The sequence below is a fragment of the Sceloporus occidentalis genome, unplaced genomic scaffold, assembly GCF_023333645.1.
Source record: "Sceloporus occidentalis isolate IW3139 unplaced genomic scaffold, rSceOcc1.0.p SCAF_25, whole genome shotgun sequence".
In the NCBI taxonomy this organism is placed as follows: domain Eukaryota; kingdom Metazoa; phylum Chordata; class Lepidosauria; order Squamata; family Phrynosomatidae; genus Sceloporus; species Sceloporus occidentalis.
Window position 1 is genome coordinate 1,701,114 of NW_028317005.1, and position 22,319 is coordinate 1,723,432.

Genomic DNA, 22,319 nt, shown 5'->3' on the forward strand with positions numbered 1-22,319 from the left:
CATAATGAGGAACATAATTTGACTTTAGATTCCCTGTACTCTCTTTCTACTACCTAATCTTCTGGGATTTAAGGGGACAGATATAGACCGGTTTCATGTACCTTCTAGGATAATCCTAGTGGCTTGAATGACGGGATCTGCTTCACAGAGAATTAAACGGTCAAGATATAACATAGAAGCCTAATGCACATATTATTAAATGAACAAGTGACCTCTTACGATTGCCATGCATTTTTTTTCTTCCGTGCTTTTCTTAGTTTCCTGTTCTGTAGACGGTAGACATTCCATCATTCGGTTTCTCCTGTCCCAAAAGCTAGATTACTGGTTCCATGATAATCATGTTTGTTATTACGTTTGCAGAACTACAAGTAGGTCAGTGATGTGGTATTACCGGCTCTTGTGCTCATGAACGCCTGGAGCCTCTCGGCTTTCGTTTATAGATTGTAACACCTACTACACTCTAAACACTAGGGCAAGGGAAGGCAATAGCCCTCCAGATATTGATGAACTAAAACATCTTATTTTTTCAGACTTTGGCTGTCCAAGCATTGGCTGACAATCATGAAAGGCGTAGCTCAATATCTGGAGGATTATTGTTCTACCTGGGAACTTCCCAAAGCGGCTACTTTTGAGAGAGGCTTCATAAAAGAGAATGGCCAGCCACAAGGACAGGGCTAGCTGGAGACAAGGGCAGGCTAGCCCCACATAGCTTTAAATGGTATGGGAAGGCAAATGAGCGGGTTGGGGGGGCATGGCTAAATGCCACTCTCCTGCCCTGGAGAAAGACAAGAGTGACCCCAGAGACCCAGGGAAGCAGCAATTCACCTGTAGACTCTGGGTTCAACTTGGAGAGTTCCCAGGTATGGCTATTGCCAACCTTTATACTGAGGTGTCTGTATCTGTTAATTTTTTAATGTATTAAAACAACCCAGAAAAATATGAAATAAGACTTTTAGTTCAGACCTGATAATGTTATCAGTATTCTTCCTAAATGTATTTTTAAATAAAGTATGTAAAGAGGGAATACACCAATATATATATTTTCATATGCGGACTATTACTGGATACATCTTACTGGATACATCTCTATGTGTTTCTGCTGTCAGAACTGTTAGCACCTATGCATCCCCTCCTATAGACAGGGGTATCTATATAGCATTATTAGCTGGGGGCACTTATGGATAATATATAGCAAGGCCATATTATAAATTACTGCCACCCTGCATGATCTGTTTAGTAACAGGCCCCCAATTAAATGGCACGCTTCATCATCCTATGTTAGACCAGAAATGGGTATATGCCGTTTTTACCAACATTATGAAACTTTTCTGCATTGCATACCTGCAGGATCTGAGAATTTGGCAGTGAAATGTGGGTTGGAATGCCAGTTAATCACAGAGTAAACGCCACGTTCCACTTCATTAAACACATAGACAGTTTGTACAAGCGTAATGTTCGGCAAGCACGCATGGCTTTTAGCTGTCTGTTTTACCACAATGGTTAGATACACATTATATTAGGATTTCCTTAGAGTTGAGTGATGTATTGGGGCAATCCTTTGATTTCCATAGTGATTGTACCACATTTAAAACCATGGCCCATAATGAGTGATTATTAATTAACAAATAAGATATTAATGAGGCAGTTGTTCTATCTTTCATCATTATTAGGACTCAAAGCATTTAGACTAAAACATGGATTGGAACCATCCAATTTCAGGAGCAGTCATGTCCATTTTCTTGGGGATCAGTGAAGCTATGATTCGTACCTTATTGTCATAGTTTCAGTACAATTTGAGCAATTTTTATAAATGAAGCTTAGCTCTCCGAGTTAACAGGCTCCAGCCTCCTCACATTGTGGGTTCAGTAAATTAACCTGCACTTCACTTGTACTTTGGTACCTAGCTTGAAGGGACCATTGTCCATGCCACCGGCACGTCATAAAGTCTAGGGGGCTGGGTGATGTAAAAAAAGACCAGAGCTTGGAGTACCTTCATTTAATAAATAAAATTGAGTAAGTAACAAAATGAAAAGTCAGAGCTCCATTAAGGTCATCGCTAATGTTCACACTATTGGCCTATCTGACATCCTTATAAGCACCCCAACTATGGCTGTTTAGAAGTAGGTTTCATATTAGCACAGATCCTGTTCTTTTAGTATCAAATCATAAATTACAAGCTTTGATATAACCTGTGAATTGGTGTTTTCACTTGGGAAGCATTATGAATATGTCTTATGTCAGGGAAATGTTGAGCTGTAAAGCCCTTGATTGCTATTGATAGCATACCAACATCTATGTATATGTTAGGAGGCAAAGAATACTGGGAGTCATGGTCCAACGGTTTTAATATTATTTATTGTTTTGTATAGCGCCATCATATTCTGCAGCGAAATATGACATAACAGGTAGGAAATAACAACAATTTAAGTTACAGAAGCAAGAGGCAAGGTGGGTCCTGCTCAAGTGAGCTTACAATCTAGAAGGAGTTAGGGTTTATTATAAAAGTGACACCGTAAGGAAGTAGTATAAGTATTGTCCAAAGGAAGGTGAGGGACAAGGTAAGGTGAGTTAAATGGAGTTCTCCTACAATCTTCCTTTATCCTTCATGTTCTGTAACAATGGTTAGGGGTGTTATCTTTTTTTGGGGGCGGGCAATGATAATAAATTATGATAATATGTATTTCTATAATATAAAAAATACATTTTTCAAGTATATTGAATAATATACATTAAAGTAATATACCTTTATGAGTAATCTTTGTCATGCTTCGTTAAGTCTCTCTCTCCAACCCCTTAGAAGGGCTCATAGATCAATGAGGTCCCCAAGGAGCTTCTTAATCTGATTATATGGTATTGCCATCTTTGGCTGGAAGTCTTTGACTACTGATTCATGTGAATTTTCATCTCTTTCCATAGTAGTGAACCAGCATGAGTTTACTTCAGTCAGCTGTCAGACTAGTAATTGAGGCTGTACTGAAGGTTCCTTTGTGACCTTGTTTGACTGCACACCTCCTCTTCTACCCCCACTGACCCTTATGTTGTTTACCTTAATATTCAGGAAGAGGTATTGTGCTGAGCTACTGGCAGCTAACTAACTTATTTAGTACAAAGGAACTGAGGATTTTGTTTATTCCTGCACCCGTCTGATTTTATATTGTGACTGCACTTCACCTCTATGTGTTTTTTTCTTATATTTCTCACTGCAAGAATAGTCTGTTTTTCACCATGTCCTAAGGTAGAGGCTGGGCAGAGTTTCTTTCTTTTGAAGACGTGAATGTGTATACACTCCAGTGCTTCATTTGGGTTTATCCCCGCACCTGCCGGCTAATCTCAGTAACCCCCTGCTGGGCTGGGTGTGTTTGCAGGTCTAGGAGACTTTATTACAAGCTGAGCAGGCTCATACATGTCCTCTTCTGTCCCTGGAATAGGAGTAGCTAAAAGGATAATAACACAACTGCTGCTCCAGGTACACCTCTTGGTAACTAATAAGGAAATACCACATATTTATTCTTTCCCCATTACAGTTTTATTATGTACCTTGGATAACTGACAGTATCAGTTATTGGTAGCCAAAATTACTAGTGTTGACACTAAAGATCTTCTCAGTTGGGCTGCATTGTAAGGTTTGGATATACTTTCAGCTTTGCTAATACGGCATAACACAAAAGTACTCATCAATCCAGTTTCCTATGTCTTCAGACCAGTACATAAACCAACGCTCTTCAAATTTAATGGACCTAAGCTCATGTTTCCAGCTCTGAATATGCCCTTTTTGATCAGGGTTGTCCATGGTGGGATGGGACACATGTGACCTTCTGAGCAGGTATATCCTTGCAAGTAGCTCATCAGCTGTTATTAGTCACTGATATGGTGGTGGTTGTGCAAGACTATTAAAATGAATATTAAGTAGCATACTTTGGTGTTTACCGGGGGCCCTGTCGTTGAAGAACCTTGCTCGTTTTGAGTTAAAAGGATCTGGCACACGGCACCCTTATCCCCAATGAATATTTTAAACAGCACTGCAATGTATAGTTATTTAAAGGAATTTCCATGTACAGGAAGTTTGAAAGTTGGGAATCATAGCGGCAACTGTTCTGATCCCTGTAATTAGTTCTAGAGATTTACAATATGACACATAACTTAGTCAACAGCCATGTAAACACATTTCCCAACTCTGCCAGAGGTGGGTGTCGTTGTGGATCTGGCCACACAGCATGCTGTCAGTAAGTACAGTGTAATAAATGAGTCAAACTGCATCAGGTTAACCTTTTCCTTTTTTTTTTTTATATCCGTTCCTATAAATGACCTGAGGGTGGTCATGCTTTGAAGCGACTTAGTCATGAGATCCTCTCTCTCTTACAAAACTCCTATCTTGGCACCAGCAGTGTTATCTAGAATTGCAGTGTGTTTGCATAACAAAGGCTTTGACTTTTCTTGTCTCCATTCCTTTCCCTTTCCTGGGGCCCCATGCAAAGACAATAGGGATGTATCATCAGTCTCTAGTAACGGCGTTAACCCCCTGAGTACCAGAAGACTGTGCACGTCGAATTCGATTTCATAGTGCTGGAACTTGTTTGGTTAAATTACCCTTCCGTGGAACACCTGCCATGTTTTTTTTGAATGTGTATAAATTGTGTATTGAATGACACAGTTCAATTTACAGTAGTCTCACATTTCTCGCTGAGGTAACCGGGGCAAATTCTCTATTATACACCACATGCAGGCTCATGTCTACGGCACCCTATACTTTTTTTGGGGGGAGGGGGGCATTTACCTTTACTAGCAAGTATGAATAAAAAAGTTCCTCTGTATTCTCATTTACAAAGGACTGCTTGCGTTCTCTGGACTTCTGTAGATTCACAGCAAATGGAACATTACAGATTTAAATCCTATGAAAATAAAGTAGCTTTGTTTTGATTGGGTCACCAAAATATCCAATATCATGCCAGTTTATGCAGACCGTGCATGATATAAAGGCTGTGTCGTTTGCCACCCTTTTCGCCTTATGTGATATGAAAGGGCATTCGTTTGTTACCCGTGAATGTCTCATTATAACTTGAAACAATTTAACAAAGTAATTTAAATGCCTTAATACTCAGCACTAGGCGACTAGGTCCGGGCCTAGGGTGGCAACTTCGCCACAAAGCAAGGGGCCATCATACCCCTCACCGGTGTGCTGCTGCTAAATGGGCTGGTCGTAAGCGAGATCTCTGAGCTCCACAACCAGCCCATTTCCACCAAGGAGACCGTGTCGAGTCAACACTGCTTTAAAAGGTGCTTAGCCACGGAGTGACAGCGGCCGTGGAGGGGGGCAATTGGGAGTGCTGCCAATGGATAGGCCTAGTGTAGCTACCAGGGTAAATACGTTACTAGTTAGACACATATTAATTCTTAATCCGCTTCCTCCAACCATTAAATAAATCAAATATAATATGTTTGTTTAGCTATATGAATTCTTAGAAAGTATATATACGTAAATTGATGATGGTGTGGGCTGTCCACGATACCGCTCCAGGCGTCTGTGGTGATGGTACCACCCTCATAAAGCAACCACAGTTTTACCTGGCTGCGCATTATCTGTAATTGTCTCGGTTGGTGTAGCCATAACATCGAAACTGTGAAAACATTTTGAAGGTTATGTTGTTCTAGTAAATTATATTGTGACAGCTTTAAGCAATTGTTTCAACGTGTGAAGTCAATTTTTCCATTTACACTCATCACAAAAAAATACATTAATTAATGAACCAAAACTGTGTTGTTACAACTATTAAAATAATTCAACAGATTGTAAAACAAATTAAGTAACAAATTACATCTTGTCCATCATAGACCTATTATGCTCCATCTTTTAGGGTGCTCGTTTCATTTTTTTGCACTCTCTCCTAATGAAATGCTTCTTAAAATATATCCCTGTATCATAAATACAAACTCCAGGTAATATGGTTTTATCAAACGTGATATTATTAATTTCAACTTAAACATCTGCTTTTGTTCAGTTTTTTTTGTAAATTGAGGTTTGACCCTGTTAGTGATCATAAATCCTACGTTTGTTGCTTTCATGAGCAGCATACACAATAGTCCATTCACAGAGGTGTGAGTTTGTTTCCTAAAATGTTTAATTTCTCCCCTTCTTCCTTGCAGCCATATGGAAAAAATCACAACATGGCAGGATCCTCGGAAGACAATGCCTCAACCGGTGGCACATCTGAACCACCATCCAGTTTCTACATCTATGAGCCAAAGATCGTTGGCAATGTCCCAGCCCAACCTTGGTATGATGCCTGTGTGTTTTTTATGGGGAAAGTGTGTAGAAAATGTTTTTAGGAATTGTCCTCTGGGTGCAAGATGGGCTTTTTCATAACATCCATCACTGTTTATATGCCACGTGTATACCTTTCCTCTTTACATGCCTTTATAAATAATCAGTGTTTTTGGATTACAAACACTGTAGACTAGTAACAGGAATAGTTTTGTGTGTTTTCCCCACGTGAATTCTACATATGATCCAATTACTGAAAGTATTTGGGTATTTGTAGAATATATTCCATATCAATATCAGTTAGGTTGACAGAATCTAGGAGCTAAGAAGTTGCTTTTTAGAAAGAGCAACACTTACAGCAATCACCATAGCAACCAATGATATGTTTATAGTGATTGCGTCACATGATTGTTCCCTAATGCCTCGATTAATAATAGTAATTATTTATTGAAAACATTGTAACTTACAACAGCAATAATAATAACGAAGACCATGATTTTTTGGACCACTGGCTATTAACAATTAAGATCTGTAGCTTCATTATTTGCTGTAAACCTGATAAACATCTTAGTAGAGTTTTCAAGAAAATACTGAAATACGCAGAGCAAGTTAAACTGTCTTGGCGACCACCCCAGAATCAACTTTGAACCATTTCTTCTCGAAAGAAATAGCAGTCTACACCTATGTCTATATCCTTCTCGTTTTCTTTCTAGTTCTGGAATTGTGTCTTTCTTTTGAAGGGCTGCCATCCCTTGGCTTGGAGCTTTATGCATCCTGGGTTTGATCCTAGGTCTGTACACTAAATCAGAAACATGTGTCTTTCTTGCTGACGTACTTATTAAGCGCAAGAAATGCAGTGCTAGGTGCAGTCCGTTCTTTGGCTTACACTATTTTTCTGGCTTTGTTTAAATATACAAAGACCCTTATAAACATTTTATCAAAATAATCTAAGTGTGGCTTAGTGTTACCACATCCTAACATGACTCTGGGTGAATGTTACCCTCTGGGGAGAGATCACTTAATCTTCAAATAGTTTATCCACAGCCTGCCAAGCGTACCCTCTCCCCCTTTTGTTTGCTTGTTTCTGATGCTAGAGATTTACGTCTTGTCTTCATCTTCCAAACGGCGTCTGTTTATTTTAAAGCCCATCTGTTTGAAATGAAGTGTTGGTAATTCTGGAAAACACTGGTGACTCAACGTGAGTGTGTAATGGGCTTAGCTAGTTTTGGTGCCTTCCAAACTGAGGGTAAAACACCAGATTAAATGAAGTTTCGTTTGAACTGAAATTGTTTAAGTCATATTAAAATGCCTGAGTGCTGGCTCATGAAAAGAGGAGCCTGTCATATAGATACAGTCACACATAAGACCAAATTAAACTAACAGCAAGTCGTTTGCTTGTTGGGATCCTTGCATGTGATCTCTTTTCTTTTTTTTTTTTTAAATCAGGTTTACGTATATTTCAGTGCTTTTGGAGAATGGTTTTGGCAACGTGGAAGTCTTCTACCAAGTTATATTTTTCCTTTGTAATGAAGAAATATACATTTTTTGTGGACAGGCAAATGTGGTTTCTTGAATAGGATGTGGAAGAAACCACAAAAATTATCAATTTTTTGAGAGGTATTTAGAAGGCATTCTACATCCAGTTTTTAATATAATCCCATTTACGCTTACATCTCGAAGCAATATCTGTACTGCCAAACTACATAAACTAAAAGGATTTTTACATTTTTTTACAGGGTGGCTAGACCTACATGTTCTATATTCCTGATCCGTTTTATAGTAATCTCTAGTTACATATAGATGTAATTGACTTTGCTATATACATTAATATACAGTGATCAAAAACCTATCCACCTAGGTATGATAAGAGACGGGCATTAAGTAAATTTATTTCATAGAATGTGAAATAAAATGGACAAAGGGAAAATAAAAATGGATGTAGCTGTAAGCCCAAGAGAAAATGGAGGCTTTTATTGACGTGGACACCTCTTGTTGGGCCAACATACAGACAAAGGTTAAGTTATGTAAATCTTTGGGACCTGAGATGGCTCTCAGACTTATACTGTACAAGGTACGGAAGTGTGGTGATTATATAGACATTGTGCTGAGCCAGAATGGGTGCACACAAATTGGGGTTGTAGGAGAACTTTCTGAACCCCTCAAAAATAATTTAAATAAACAAATTTAGATGATCTAAAAGGCAACTGAATAAAATATGTACCAGTAATAATTAAAACAATGTACAAACCCAGTTTTTCCAATATGCTAAAGAAATTATTATTTATTATTCCCCAGAGTATTTCGAGTAGAGTCCTGGGCATTATTTAATTGCAGACATCTCATGCCTTTTTTAAGGTGAGGTCTTGTCGTACAACCTAATTTTATGGTTAGTTGATGTTGATATTGTTAATTTAATATCTATTGCTCTCTATTTCATTGCATGTATATAATTATTAAGAAACAATGAGTCAGTCATTGCTACGTGACGATCACCATGTAATTAATGTGTTAGAGACAATAACAGACACAAACACAAGAAATTGTCACGGTTTAACCATGCTTTCCTTGGAACACATCGGTCACTTTTCAATTATATTACATTGCGTGATTTAGTTCATTAAATAAAGCTAAGTTATGCAGTTTACAGAAATGTAATGCACATGTATGGCAAGCCCACCGTGCGTGAATACCACTGGGAGCAGCAAGCATGACTTCCTGTATGGAACCCTACCATTTTCCAGCAAGACAGGAGGCTTCATACTTGCATTGACCTTCTTTACTGTAACCTCAGGCAGCAAAGGAACAGTTGACATACAGTAAAAGAAACAGCCAATCCAGGACCAGCAGCACATATAAAACCCAGCGAGCATCTCTCTCTTCCGCCTTCTTTGCTGCTAACTTCCAGATGAGCACCCTCTTTTTTGGCTTTACTGTATTAATAAAAAAACTCACTTTGTTTTTTCATGTTTTGCAAGGGACAATACCCTCTGTTCCCTCTTTCTTCTTTTTACCTCTTTTCTGGTTTTCCAATAAATCTACCTCTCTAACAAAGATTGCGGCCTACTACCCGCAAAATCCAAGAACTTTCCTACAGCTGCGGCTCTCACTCATTTGGGCGTTATCTACCTTGGGCCTAAACACCAGTTTGCGTGGTTAGGCCTCGGCCTTCCTGCAGGGCCTGGGCCATATGTCTTCAGGTACTTCGTCTCCCCCTTTGGATTGTTTACTGTCTCTTTGCTGCTGGAGGTTACAGTAAAGAAGGTCAATGCAAATATGAAGCCTCCTGTCTTTAACAAAATGTAGGTTATTGCTGCACCTAGGCCAGTATAATCCCAAATACAAGGTAACAGCTATCTAATACATCACGTTATTTGCTCCTCTTTGGTGGTAACAGTGGGATAGTCAGTGCATTTATGAACATTATCTCAGTTGCAATGGGCAACAGCCAAACCTACTATCCTTTCCTTTAGTTCTATACTTCCAATAACACATTCTATGTAAATCTGACCTTAAAGCCTTATGTTCCCATGTCTCAATGAGGGCATCTAATCGGTAGTGTTGCATTAGGTCGCAAGTAAGCATTTGTTATTGTGTGTTTGGTGAAGAGTGTTAGAGTGTGCGTTTGTCACGTCTGCAATACAGCAGAGGATCCTCGCTGCAGAAATTGGGAAGGCGCCTCCTGGCGGAGATGAAGGGCCCAGCAACGAAACACCAAAGTGAATCACGGACACAGGAGCGTAGCGCAGTACAAAATCCAGGAACGAAAATAATAAATAAAAAATAATAAATTCAGGGGTCAGGCAAAAGAGTAGTCGGGGTCACGAGCTGAGGTCAGGGCAGGCAGCAAACAGCAAGGTCAAAAACTAGCCGGAGTCAGAACCAATAAATAACAAAGGAATATGGAACGCTAGTGAAGGCTATTAGGCACTATCACAGGCAAAGGTGAAGTGCCTACTGAGGGTTTAAATATCCCTCTACTCACAGGATCCTCCTACCCACCTAATTAGGGGGAGGAGGAAAAAAGATAAATGTCGCTTTAAGAAGCGACATGAATATTTATGAGTTAGCCGTTCGCGCATGCGCGAACGGCACTCCTGACGTCGAGGCGCGCGCCCCGTCAGGATCCAGTGATCTCTGCGGGGACGCGCGTCTATCCGCCGGACGGACCTGGCGGCGGCTCCCGCCAACGGAACGAGCAGGGGGCTGGACGCGCGGGCTGCGTCTCAGCTCCCCTACCCGCGGGACCACGGAGGAGGTAACAGTACCCCCCCTACTATGAGAGACATCCTGGCGATCAGGGGCAGGTTTCTGTGGAAATTTTTTATGGAACGCACGAATCTTAACAGGAGCATGGACATCGGAGGCAGGAATCCAGGAACTCTCCTCAGGACCATATCCCTTCCATCTGATAAAATATTGAAGCCTCCCTCGTGTCCTTCTAGAATCTAAAATAGCCTGCACTTCATATTCTTCCTCCCCTTGAATAATGACAGGATCAGGAGTGTGAACCGTGGGGGAGTATTGGTTAGAAATTACAGGTTTCAGTAAGGAAATATGAAATGCATTGTTAATGCGTAATGTTCTCGGTAAGACCAGAGAATACGTAACTTCATTAATTCTTGTCTTGATTTTATAGGGACCGATATATTTAGGACCTAAAGTTCTGGCAGCTTGTTGAAGTTTCAGATATTTTGTGGAGAGCCACACATAATCACCAGGGTTAAGCACGGGTCCTTGCGAGCGATATTTATCCGCCGTTTTCTTTTGCAGCTTTTTAGTGCGCTTCAGATGTTCAGCAAGAGCTGCCCAATGGTCCTGTAAAACACGAAATTGTGCTTCAGCTGCCGGAACCCCTGTGGTACTAGTATCCTGAGGCCAAAATGAAGGTTCATATCCATGCACTGCTTTAAACGGAGACATTTTTAAGGATTCGTGATATGAACTATTGTAGGACCATTCGGCAAGATGTAGCAGCATTGACCAATCAGACTGATCCTCGGAAACATACATCCGCAGATACTGCTTGAGAACCTGGTTGGTTCTTTCAGCCTGCCCATTAGATTGAGGATGATGAGAAGAAGAAAAATGCAATTCTATCCCCATGAGTTTGCACATTGCTCTCCAGAATCCGGAGATAAATTGCGACCCTCTGTCGGAAACTATTACTTGTGGAACTCCGTGAAGACGTATAATCTCCTTCATGAATGTGTCCGCCAAGATACTAGCTGATGGGAGTTTGGAGAGAGCAATGAAATGAGCCTGTTTGCTAAAAAGATCAACAACCACTAAGATGGTAGTGTGACCCCTGGAGGAAGGTAGATCCGTGACAAAATCCATGGCTATATGTTGCCATGGACGCTCAGGAACCGGTAGCGGACATAATAATCCAGCAGGTCTGGTGCGTGGTGTTTTATTGTGACCACAAACGTTACAAGCTTGTACATAGTCCAATATGTCCCGCGACATAGTAGGCCACCAGAAATGTCTCTGTAGAAGAAACTTGACGTTACGAGTTCCCCGATGACCAGCTACAGGTGAGGCATGACCCCAGGAGAGAACAGCATTACGAAACCGGGGTTGAACATAGAGTCTACCAGGAGGGGTTATATGTCCTTTAGGCCGAGGCGTTTGCGACTTAGAAATATGCCACACAAGTGTACTATGGATGGTGGCAATTATCTTAGTAGATGGTATGATAGGTTCAACAGGAGTCTCTCGATCAGGCGCCTCATGCTTCCTTGACAGTGCGTCAGCTTTCGTGTTCTTGGAACCCGGACGAAACGAAATTGAAAAATTGAAGCGAGTGAAGAACAGAGCCCACCGAGCTTGTCGAGGATTGAGTCTTTTAGCTTTCTCGATATATACCAGATTCTTATGATCAGTCAGAATCGTAACAGGAATCGCCGTCCCCTCAAGCAGATGTCGCCATTCCTCTAAGGCCAATTTAATAGCCAATAGTTCACGGTTTCCGATATCATAATTTTGTTCGGTGGTAGAGAAAGTCTTGGAAAAATACGAACACGGGTGAAGACGATTGGAGATTTGATTCCGCTGGGACAGTATGGCTCCCGCTCCAGTTTCTGATGCATCAACCTCCAAAATAAAGGGCAAATCAGGATCAGGCCGTTGTAAAATAGGTGCTGAAGTAAAAGCCAGCTTCAATTTCTCAAAGGCTCCTTTAGCTTCCGGGGTCCAAACTTTAGGATTAGCCCCCTTCCGAGTGAGAGCAATTATAGGAGCGATGATCTGAGAAAAATTTCGAATGAAACGACGATAGTAATTGGCAAATCCTACGAATCGCTGTATACCCTTAATATCAGAGGGTTCCTTCCAGTCTTTGATGGCTGCCAATTTGTCAGGATCCATTTCCAGTTGCCCCACAGATAATATATAGCCCAAAAACTTCACCTTGTCACATTCAAATTCACATTTCTCGGCCTTAGCAAATAATGAGTGTTCTCGTAATCTTTGTAATACTTGGTTAACATGTTGCCGATGCTCCACCAGATTCTTAGAGTAAATCAAAATATCATCGAGATACACCATAACGTGGGACAGCAACATGTCACGGAAAATGTCATTTACAAAGTTCTGGAATACCGCTGGGGCATTACATAGCCCAAAAGGCATCACAAGGTATTCATAATGTCCGTATCTGGTATTGAAAGCCGTCATCCACTCATCACCCTCTTGAATCCGAACCAGGTTGTACGCCCCACGCAGATCAAGTTTAGTAAAAATGGTGGCATCCCTCAGTTGATCATACAGTTCTGTTATGAGCGGCAGAGGATACCTGTTCTTAATGGTTATTTTATTTAACCCACGATAGTCGATGCAGGGGCGTAATGAGCCGTCTTTTTTAGAAATAAAGAAGAAGCCTGCTCCCGCCGGGGATGCTGAAGGTCTGATGAACCCCTTTTTTAGACTTTCATCAATATATTGAGCCAAAGCCTGATTCTCCGGTTGAGATAAGGGATATGTGTGTCCCTTGGGTGGGTTGGTGCCAGGTAACAACTTTATTGTACAATCATATGCGCGGTGGGGAGGCAAAGTCTCTGCTTGTCGTTTAGAAAACACATCTAAATACTCCCAGTACTGAGAAGGCACCAATTGACGAGGATCTGTAGCAGGAACTTCTAGAATTAAATTCAACTTAGTGGGAGTCTTGCAGCAGTTCTCCAAACATCTTTGACTCCAAGCCAGAATCTGTCCTTCTCTCCAGTCTATGCTGGGATTATGTTGTTGAAGCCAAGACATTCCCAATATAATGGGTATATGTGGGCTGGACAAAACATCAAATTGTATTTCTTCAGAGTGGAGGATACCGCCTACGGCACCAATAACCTCCGTTTGGAGGGACACGATCCCAGTACCTAATGGAGAACCGTCAAGAGCAGCGATAGAAGTCTTCAGAGATTTTGGCTGTAACGGAACATTATTCTCCAGAGCCCAGGTTCTGTCTATAAAGTTCTCAGCGGCCCCTGAATCAATGAAAGCTTGAGTGGCCACTTGGTGGCCTGGCCACTGTAGCATGATGGGAACAAAAAGTCTCTGAGTCTGAGGAGGTGTAGCAACAGTAGCACTTAGTGAAGCACCTCCTAACTTCACTAAGTTCTGGCGTTTCCCGACTTCCTGGGGCATGTATAAATCAAATGTCCTTTTTTGCCACAATACAAACACAACCCCAAAGTTCTGCGGCGCTGTTTCTCCTCAGCTGTTAGATGAAGTACAGGGCCTATTTCCATAGGTTCATCAGCAGTAACAGTAGCATCAGCAGCAGCAGCAGGTTTTGTAGGGGTCTGAAAAATTGGACGAACAGGAGGTCTAAACTGACGTGGCCTTCTGTCGCGTTCTCTGTCTCGCTCGAAACTTCTTTCTTGACCTCTGGCTTCTAGACGCAGACATAATGCAATCAGATTTTCCAAATCATGAGGTATGTCACGATAGGTAAGAGCATCTTTTAAGGACCCATTAAGACCCCTACGAAAGGCGGATTTCAGAGCGCTGATATTCCAGTCGGTCTCATATGCTAACGTGCGAAATTCTACGGCATACTGGGCCACCGTTCTACCTCCCTGTTGAATCTCCATCAAATTGGATTCAGCCGCCTCTCGTCTCCCGGGAGCATCAAACACTGCCCTGAACGAAGCAATAAAAGCGTCAGCATCTTCCAGAATGGGTGAATTCTGTTCCAACAGAGGTGATGCCCATGCTAATGCTTCTCCTTTTAAAAGGTTGATAATAAAAGTCACTCTGTTATTATGAGAGGCAAAGGTGTGAGGATGAGCTCGGAAGTGTAGAGTGCACTGATTCAAAAAACCCCTGCATTCTTGGGGGTCTCCGGAAAATTTATCTGGCAAAGGCATCTTGGGTGCTTTGACCGGCGTGCCGAATCCAGGTGCCGGTGAAGATGAATCAGATGCTGTACCTTGGCCGACGGGAGGAGACAGATTGGTGGCCATGGATCTGAGGAGGTCAGCGACATCATCCAGTTTCCGTTCCAAAGACTGTAGTTGCGATGCATGAGCCGCCAGGACTTGATCCTGTCTGTCTTGACGATTGGACATCCTTGCCAAGTCTGCGGGATCCATGTAGGGCCTGTGATAACTGTCACGTCTGCAATACAGCAGAGGATCCTCGCTGCAGAAATTGGGAAGGCGCCTCCTGGCGGAGATGAAGGGCCCAGCAACGAAACACCAAAGTGAATCACGGACACAGGAGCGTAGCGCAGTACAAAATCCAGGAACGAAAATAATAAATAAAAAATAATAAATTCAGGGGTCAGGCAAAAGAGTAGTCGGGGTCACGAGCTGAGGTCAGGGCAGGCAGCAAACAGCAAGGTCAAAAACTAGCCGGAGTCAGAACCAATAAATAACAAAGGAATATGGACCGCTAGTGAAGGCTATTAGGCACTATCACAGGCAAAGGTGAAGTGCCTACTGAGGGTTTAAATATCCCTCTACTCACAGGATCCTCCTACCCACCTAATTAGGGGGAGGAGGAAAAAAGATAAATGTCGCTTTAAGAAGCGACATGAATATTTATGAGTTAGCCGTTCGCGCATGCGCGAACGGCACTCCTGACGTCGAGGCGCGCGCCCCGTCAGGATCCAGTGATCTCTGCGGGGACGCGCGTCTATCCGCCGGACGGACCTGGTGGCGGCTCCCGCCAACGGAACGAGCAGGGGGCTGGACGCGCGGGCTGCGTCTCAGCTCCCCTACCCGCGGGACCACAGAGGAGGTAACAGCGTTAGAGTTTGTGTGTTACTTATATCCGGAAGGGCAAGAGTAAGGGGGGGGGCACTTGACTTTACTTCCCCCCCCTCCCATAACAATACCCCTTCAGTTGACCAAATTTATTAGTAACTTGTACATGTGCACTTAGATTGGTACTTGCAGATCTCCTAACCACCAGAAATGATTTTGACAGTTTGAAAAGTGAAGATCTTTTGTTTGGATATGTCGGTTCCAATTGGAGTTCATGTAATAACAGATTGTACCAATCACTGTGTGTTGCACCTGCTGCTTTTCTTTTAGTTGGAACTAACTGGCCAGGAAGCCTCAAACAATAAGAGTTACAGTAATCAGGCCTGAATGTTATAAACACGGGCCTCAGACTTTTCCATATCCTGCTGGAGGGTGTAGCTGTCCTATTGTTTGTGGAGGATATAATGAAAGACTGCTCCAGATAGTTGTGTGGAACACTTGATAAAAGTGGAAATTATTATATTTTGTAGTCCTATTTCCCTATATATATGCCAATTTAGTTTAAGTGGCATTTTAAGATAAAAAGTTTTGCAATTTTTATAATTACTCACAAAAAGAAATTAATAAATTAGTGAACTATCCCAGATACTGCTACTACACCTACTAGTCCGCAACATGTCAAATGTATATGTGTCCTCGAGAAAGTAGCTGATGAGCTACTTGGAATGTTTTGCGGAAATACATGGACAATAAATCAAACACAGTTAAAACAGAAGAATCTTAAATCATAACCATGCTGCAAGGAATGGTATTCAGTTGTTTGTACTTTCTGTATTCTTTTAGTTTTAGATTATATTATTGGTGCAACTCCAGCTCTCAAGAGCAGCAAAGAGGCCTCAAAGTTTGAGGAACCCAACCTGAAAACGGACATCTCAATTAAAAAATATACCATGTACGTCAAACTGTTTATTTTCAGGCAAAGATACATAGAATACGTGGTCTGCTTTTAGCCCTTGATTATTGGATTGGTGCAGCAGTTGTTTATAATAACCGTTACACAATTTAGTGTTGTAGGATGCAGAAGGGACCCACGGTAATATCATTGGATCACTAGCCTTAAAAGTCAATTCCAATGCGAATGAAATAATTATAGCAAGGACATGTTATTCCCTGTTGAGCATGATTCTTTTTTTCATCTGCGTCAGTAGTTTAAGACCTTTTACATCATACTTACTGTGTTCCCTAATTACCCCTTTTCAGAGCCTGGGGTTTATAAATTAAGGTCATTAATCAAGCGGTAACATTTTCCTTATCTTAGGTTATTAAAAATTAATAAAATATGTGTACCTGTTTGGAGATATGGGATTATTGTAATGGATACATTGTATAGCAAATGCATGACACTGACTTGCCTGTCTGCAGTTTCCTATAATGACCATGTTTTATATTGTGTTGTTAGTGTAGAGATGAAGGTTTCTCTTAAAAATACCCAAGACCATGTTCTTGGAATACTTCCTCCCCAGGATTTCCCCTTCTAAATGTAGCACAACACATGGTGGGGAGATATATTGGATGTATTCACGGATACACATGGCTGTGAATTTTAAAGCTTTGATTAAACAGATATTCTTTTCCCAGGGTTTGTTTTCCTGCCTCACTTATTTTTACCAGCACAATCACTTAAAGGGAAAATGTGTATTTTTTTTAATCTTATTTATCTTACTGGATATAACTGCATACTTGATACTAATATCATTTTAACTAACATATTTCTCACATTTTCCCATTGCTTCCATGTCTCCATTATCGGTAAGTAAGATTAATAATCTATAACTATTTGGTAACTATATATGTAAAAATATATTTGTATGTAACAATCAGTTAAAGGGACATTAACAATGTAACCCCTAAATTAGTATAACTTAAATTATTACATAATTCCCTTATGAACACCCTTCCAGGTATCTCTAACCCTTTTATTTCTTGTTGAGGAATATAATGGCTGCCTAGGATATCTAGATTCATGTTTTACAATCACTATGCAACGTAAACTACAAGAAGCATGGTGATTGCCTGCCATGGATTAATTGAGGGTGGGGGCAGTATCATTGGACTTTTTTTATTTTAATTAACCTCAACAATAAAGACTTTCGTGAATGCAAGGCCTTAAGTTATATTTAGGAGTCTATCTACAATGTGTTGAACTGAGCAGATATACAAAATGATCACTGCCCAGTGTTTATCAGACATCATTTAAGACCTGTTTGTCCTATCCTAGAGTCTAAACTCACTGGAATGCTTAGAAATATTAGACTCCAGTGGGTTAATTTCAAAAATGTAGTCAGGATTGCTGAGTTGGGTTTGGCAAGCTTACTGGCGTTTCAGCTCCCGAGCCAGCTCCCCTGCGAAGCCTAAAATAACTATCCTTGCAAATATTGGGTGATGTTGAGGTTGTTCTAACTTGCAGCAGCGTTAGCCCAAGTTCCATTGAGTTAAGAAGAGTTTTCTAATAAACATGTTTTCTATAAATGAATATAACTGATGGTGATGGCTGGTGTTAGATATGTCAACAGTACTGTGTTTCTAAGAAAAATAGGGATGAAGAACACAAATGAACAGCACCCTGTAAACTGTATAAGAGTCTCTGTTGGTGGTTTTATATAGTCTTCGTACCAGGAATAGAACTTAGAAACTTTATATTTGTGATTTGTATACTGAGCATTTATGTAGAACTTCAATTATGTTTAGTGCTTGATTATCAGTCTCCATGACTCTGTGAAGCACAATTAAAATCCCCAGCCTGGCTCAGTCAAAGAAGAAGAGCACCCTCGAAACAAGGAATCGGATTAAGTGCCTTAGTTTTGGGCTGAGCACAAATGAAGATTGACACTGTTTTCTAAAAAGCATTAAATTGTTTTCCCCTAACTTAATTGTGCTTGAGACTGCATATCTTCGCTAGATACAACTGCTCCTGGTTCTGAAGCAGCCACAAAAAAAATGGATTGCATTGTTTCTTTTGTTTTTTATTTTTTTATTATTCAGAAAATCCCTTGTAGCGTTTTGTAAGAATGGTTGCCCAATTAAAAAAATAATAAAGAAAAAAATGGAGTAAGAAGCAATTAGCCTCTCTCTGATATAACTGTTACTTAAATTGATAAACATTTCTGTGGGGATCTGGATGTAGAGTTCCTTACATGTGTTTTCCATCATGATCTGCTGCCTGACTCTTGACACTGAAAATTTCACAAAAGTTAAGGTGAAGACAAACTAATTGTAGGATAGATAAATGTGTCTCTCTGCAGAATTACTGCAACTGCTGACACAAGCATAAAAAAACATAGCGGAAAGTGGCCTGTATAGGAACCAGATTACTTCATATCAATCCATTTTTAAATTACTGTTTTACGGTGACATGGATATATTGCATGGTCTGACATTACCACAAGTTATATTTGTCCCGTGGAACCTGTTCATATGCTGGGGAATCCTTTGGATACGATCAAAATATTATTTCTACAGCATAGCCGGTGTATCTGCTTGAGTAGCCAATTATACCAGTGTGACCTTCCTCTTGACAGAAACATTTCAAAAATCAAAGGTGTAAGAGCCCAGAAGAAGCCATGTGTGATGTCCATTCTTGACAGGGGAGGTTGTTCTCAACAAGTGACCTGTTCTTTATATGATTTTGTGAAACTAAGGCATTTGCTGTGTGACAACCTATTATCATTGCTAAAGCTCAATGATTTCATCAAGCATTTCACTGGGCACATACAGGTGGAGAATGACGACCATTGTGGATCAAGAAAAGCTGGGAAGCTAGCCCTTGGTAATGGATAGAGGTATCTCCATAATTGCATAGGACACAGTGGGCTGGCCCTAGCATATAGACAAACTAGATGGCTGTCTGTGACGCTGGCCTGATAAAGGATGCTACCATGAGGTTGTCTCTTGTGCTGACATTCAGTAGAATGTGCCCAGGATGCTGTAAACCCTTGGGGCCAGCCACAAGGAAGCATCTCGCTTACCATTACTTCCATCACAAATGTTATAAAGGCTTATCTTTAAGTGTTACAACCACTGTATTTGAGTATCTTACAGTGTTTTGGTTAGCAAATGAGACACTGAAGACACTTAATGTGAAGCTATGCACTGTGTATTACTTTCAGTTTGAAAAAGAGACATGTACACCTTTAAGGCATGCTTGCTCCCATAGTCTGTTACTACTTAATGGGATCTTTTTTCAGCTTTCCAGGCTGTAGTTAAAATATGTGGACACTCCCGTAGATAAGGTTTCAAATACAAATTTAAAGCAGTGAGAAATATGTCTGGGCTTAGCAGAAGATCGGATTGTACTGATCTAGGGTGGATAGCCTGGGGCGGTTTCAAGCATAATGCATCCTTCTTGATTAAGAAAAAGTATCCCTACCACTGCTGTTTCTGTTAATTCACACATGGTAGGTGAGACTACACTCAGCTTCGAAGTGCTTGGTGTACACTATTGGAAAAATGTCTCCATTGGTTTCACTATAAGTACAGTAAATACAGTATACTGGTCTTTTACTGTTCCTTTTCTGTGTCCATTCAATTCTTTGTGGGAATTAGTTATATGGAACTTGTCCATATTGGCAACGTATAACTAAGTTTATTTGACGTAAGACCTTGATACATGTGTGTAATGACCCGCTGTGTCCCAAAACTGTGCTTTAGATATTCATTTTATACCAAGCCACGTGTAATATGAGATTATTTTTAATAATTTTGTTTTCAGAGAGAAAAAGGCCCAGGTTCGATAAAAGTGACAGCTTCAATATATTATAATATGATGATGGATGATTGGATGATGAGATGTATATAATATGCAATTATAACCTTCATCACTAAGATGGTAACTCTGTCTATCTTCTCGTGTAGTGATGAATCACCAGCATCAACAACAGATGACTCCCAGCCAAGCTATACCCCAACAGACCCACCCCAGCCAGAATCATCAAACAGCACTAATCAACTTGCCCAATGCCCTCACCGCTCAGCAACAACAGCAGCAGAAACTCAGGCTGCAGAGAATCCAAATAGAGAGAGAACGGATCCGAATGCGTCAAGAGGAGCTGATGAGACAGGTAACTAAAGACAAAGTTTGGAGCTTTCACAAAGTTGGCAAATAAGAAATCTTTATTGTTGTAAAGTATTTGCCCAAGGGCATGACTGTAAACCCATCACTGTACATCTATCTACCATGTAAGTACCTGTTGCATCAGGCCATGTTCAAAGCATTCTTACTCCAGCCATTGAAACATAGAAGTAGCGCTATAGGGAGGGTCTTCCTGCCTTCTACTGTAGATCCAGTGACTTGCTTGCTTTGGGATAAAAGGTGTAGTTACACAATGGGCTTGCTCTGAAGAGCATCATACTTTTTCTATCCACATCCAGCATATTATTTTAATGTGGGAATAGCTCAACATTGCTGTAAGCAATGCATGACACTGTGATGCCAGCCACAGGTGTGGTGGATGCGATGTTTTTAACACCCATCATATTTTGTTGCATCCATCTTCAAATAGCTTTCAAAATTAAGACACCAGCCATTCTTTTAGTATTAAAATACTGAGGCTTATAGAGGACTGGTACAGTTAAGCAGTAGCTCTATCCAACTTTACTGGATTCCTAGTTATGATCTGTGCTTGTATGTAACTTTACAGGCATGCATTTTTTGTTTTGTTTTTTAGTTGATGCTACTTCCATAGACACACTATTTCCAGTAATGTTCTTGTACATAAAACTTTCCAGAGACATAAACTTCAATCATAAGCCATTGTGAAGAAGCTTCACATAAGTGTAATTTTGTGGCGTTTCAAGGTATTCAGCTGCATTTACAAATAGGACTTTTAAGTTGTCTCAGTTTTGGCCAACGCTTCATTCTTGTTATGTAATGCTTAAGATGCCATATAAAACATTACTACTCCAATGTCAATCTATGTAATTTACTTATTGTCCAGTTATACACTGCCTCTCAAACATTTGGGTTCACAGTGTAGGCGTTGTAAATGAACAATGTAGCTAGAAACAGCTGATTTTGAAAGGAATATCTCCATAGGCGTACATAGGCCCTTTATCATTCCCAGCACTTCCGTGTTCCAATGGCACGTTGTGTTCGCTGATCCAAGTTTTACAAGGGCTAATTGATCATTGAAAAAACCCTTTTGCAATTATGTGAAATAGCTAGAAATTCCCATATTTTCCATGAAAACAGCTGACCCCAAACTATTGTATTGTAGACTAAAACCATTTAGACTCTTGCACATTACCATTTGCCTATAGCTTGTTTGACTCCATTAAATCCTCTTGTTTATAAGGTAGTCAACCATGAATAAGTCTGACCTTCCACCAGTTGTGCAGTGCAAAAGGTTTCCTTGACTTCATTTAATATATTGCACTACTATAACTATTGTGGAACAGTTCGTGAAACCCTTGCCTGATCGTATATATATATATATATATATATATATATATATATATATACATACTTTGATTTTCTTTCCATAGACTTATGAGTAGCAGCTCCTAGGCTACCTTGATTTTGTGGCTTCTGCAATGGTGTAAAATCACGGGATTTTAAATATATATAAAGTAATCTCTTTCACAAGAATTAAAAGCACCTCCTACAGAGTCTTTACAGCATCACTCGTGACTAAGTGGCACTTAGTAGCGAAACACATTGTTGGGGTGTCCTCCTTTGTGTTGCAGAGGCTCTGTCTGTTGTTACAATTGTCTTTGTAAACTTATTTAGTATATCCAGTTTTGACTGTGTAATCATTCTGTTTTTTTTACATACAAACATCTGGAAGAGTATTGGACTC

At 40.5% G+C, this 22,319-nt stretch overlaps 1 protein-coding gene across 1 annotated transcript in view; it reads left to right on the top strand.

Moving 5' to 3' along the window:
* LOC149300242 (WW domain-containing transcription regulator protein 1-like) overlaps positions 1-22,319 on the top strand; it is a 53,448-nt gene that overhangs the window by 26,059 nt on the left and 5,070 nt on the right. The window contains exons 2-3 of the mRNA XM_089485397.1: positions 6,142-6,272; positions 20,377-20,582. Of these exons, the coding sequence (XP_089341523.1) occupies positions 6,142-6,272; positions 20,377-20,582 (337 nt within the window). The remainder of the gene's footprint in view (positions 1-6,141; positions 6,273-20,376; positions 20,583-22,319) is intronic.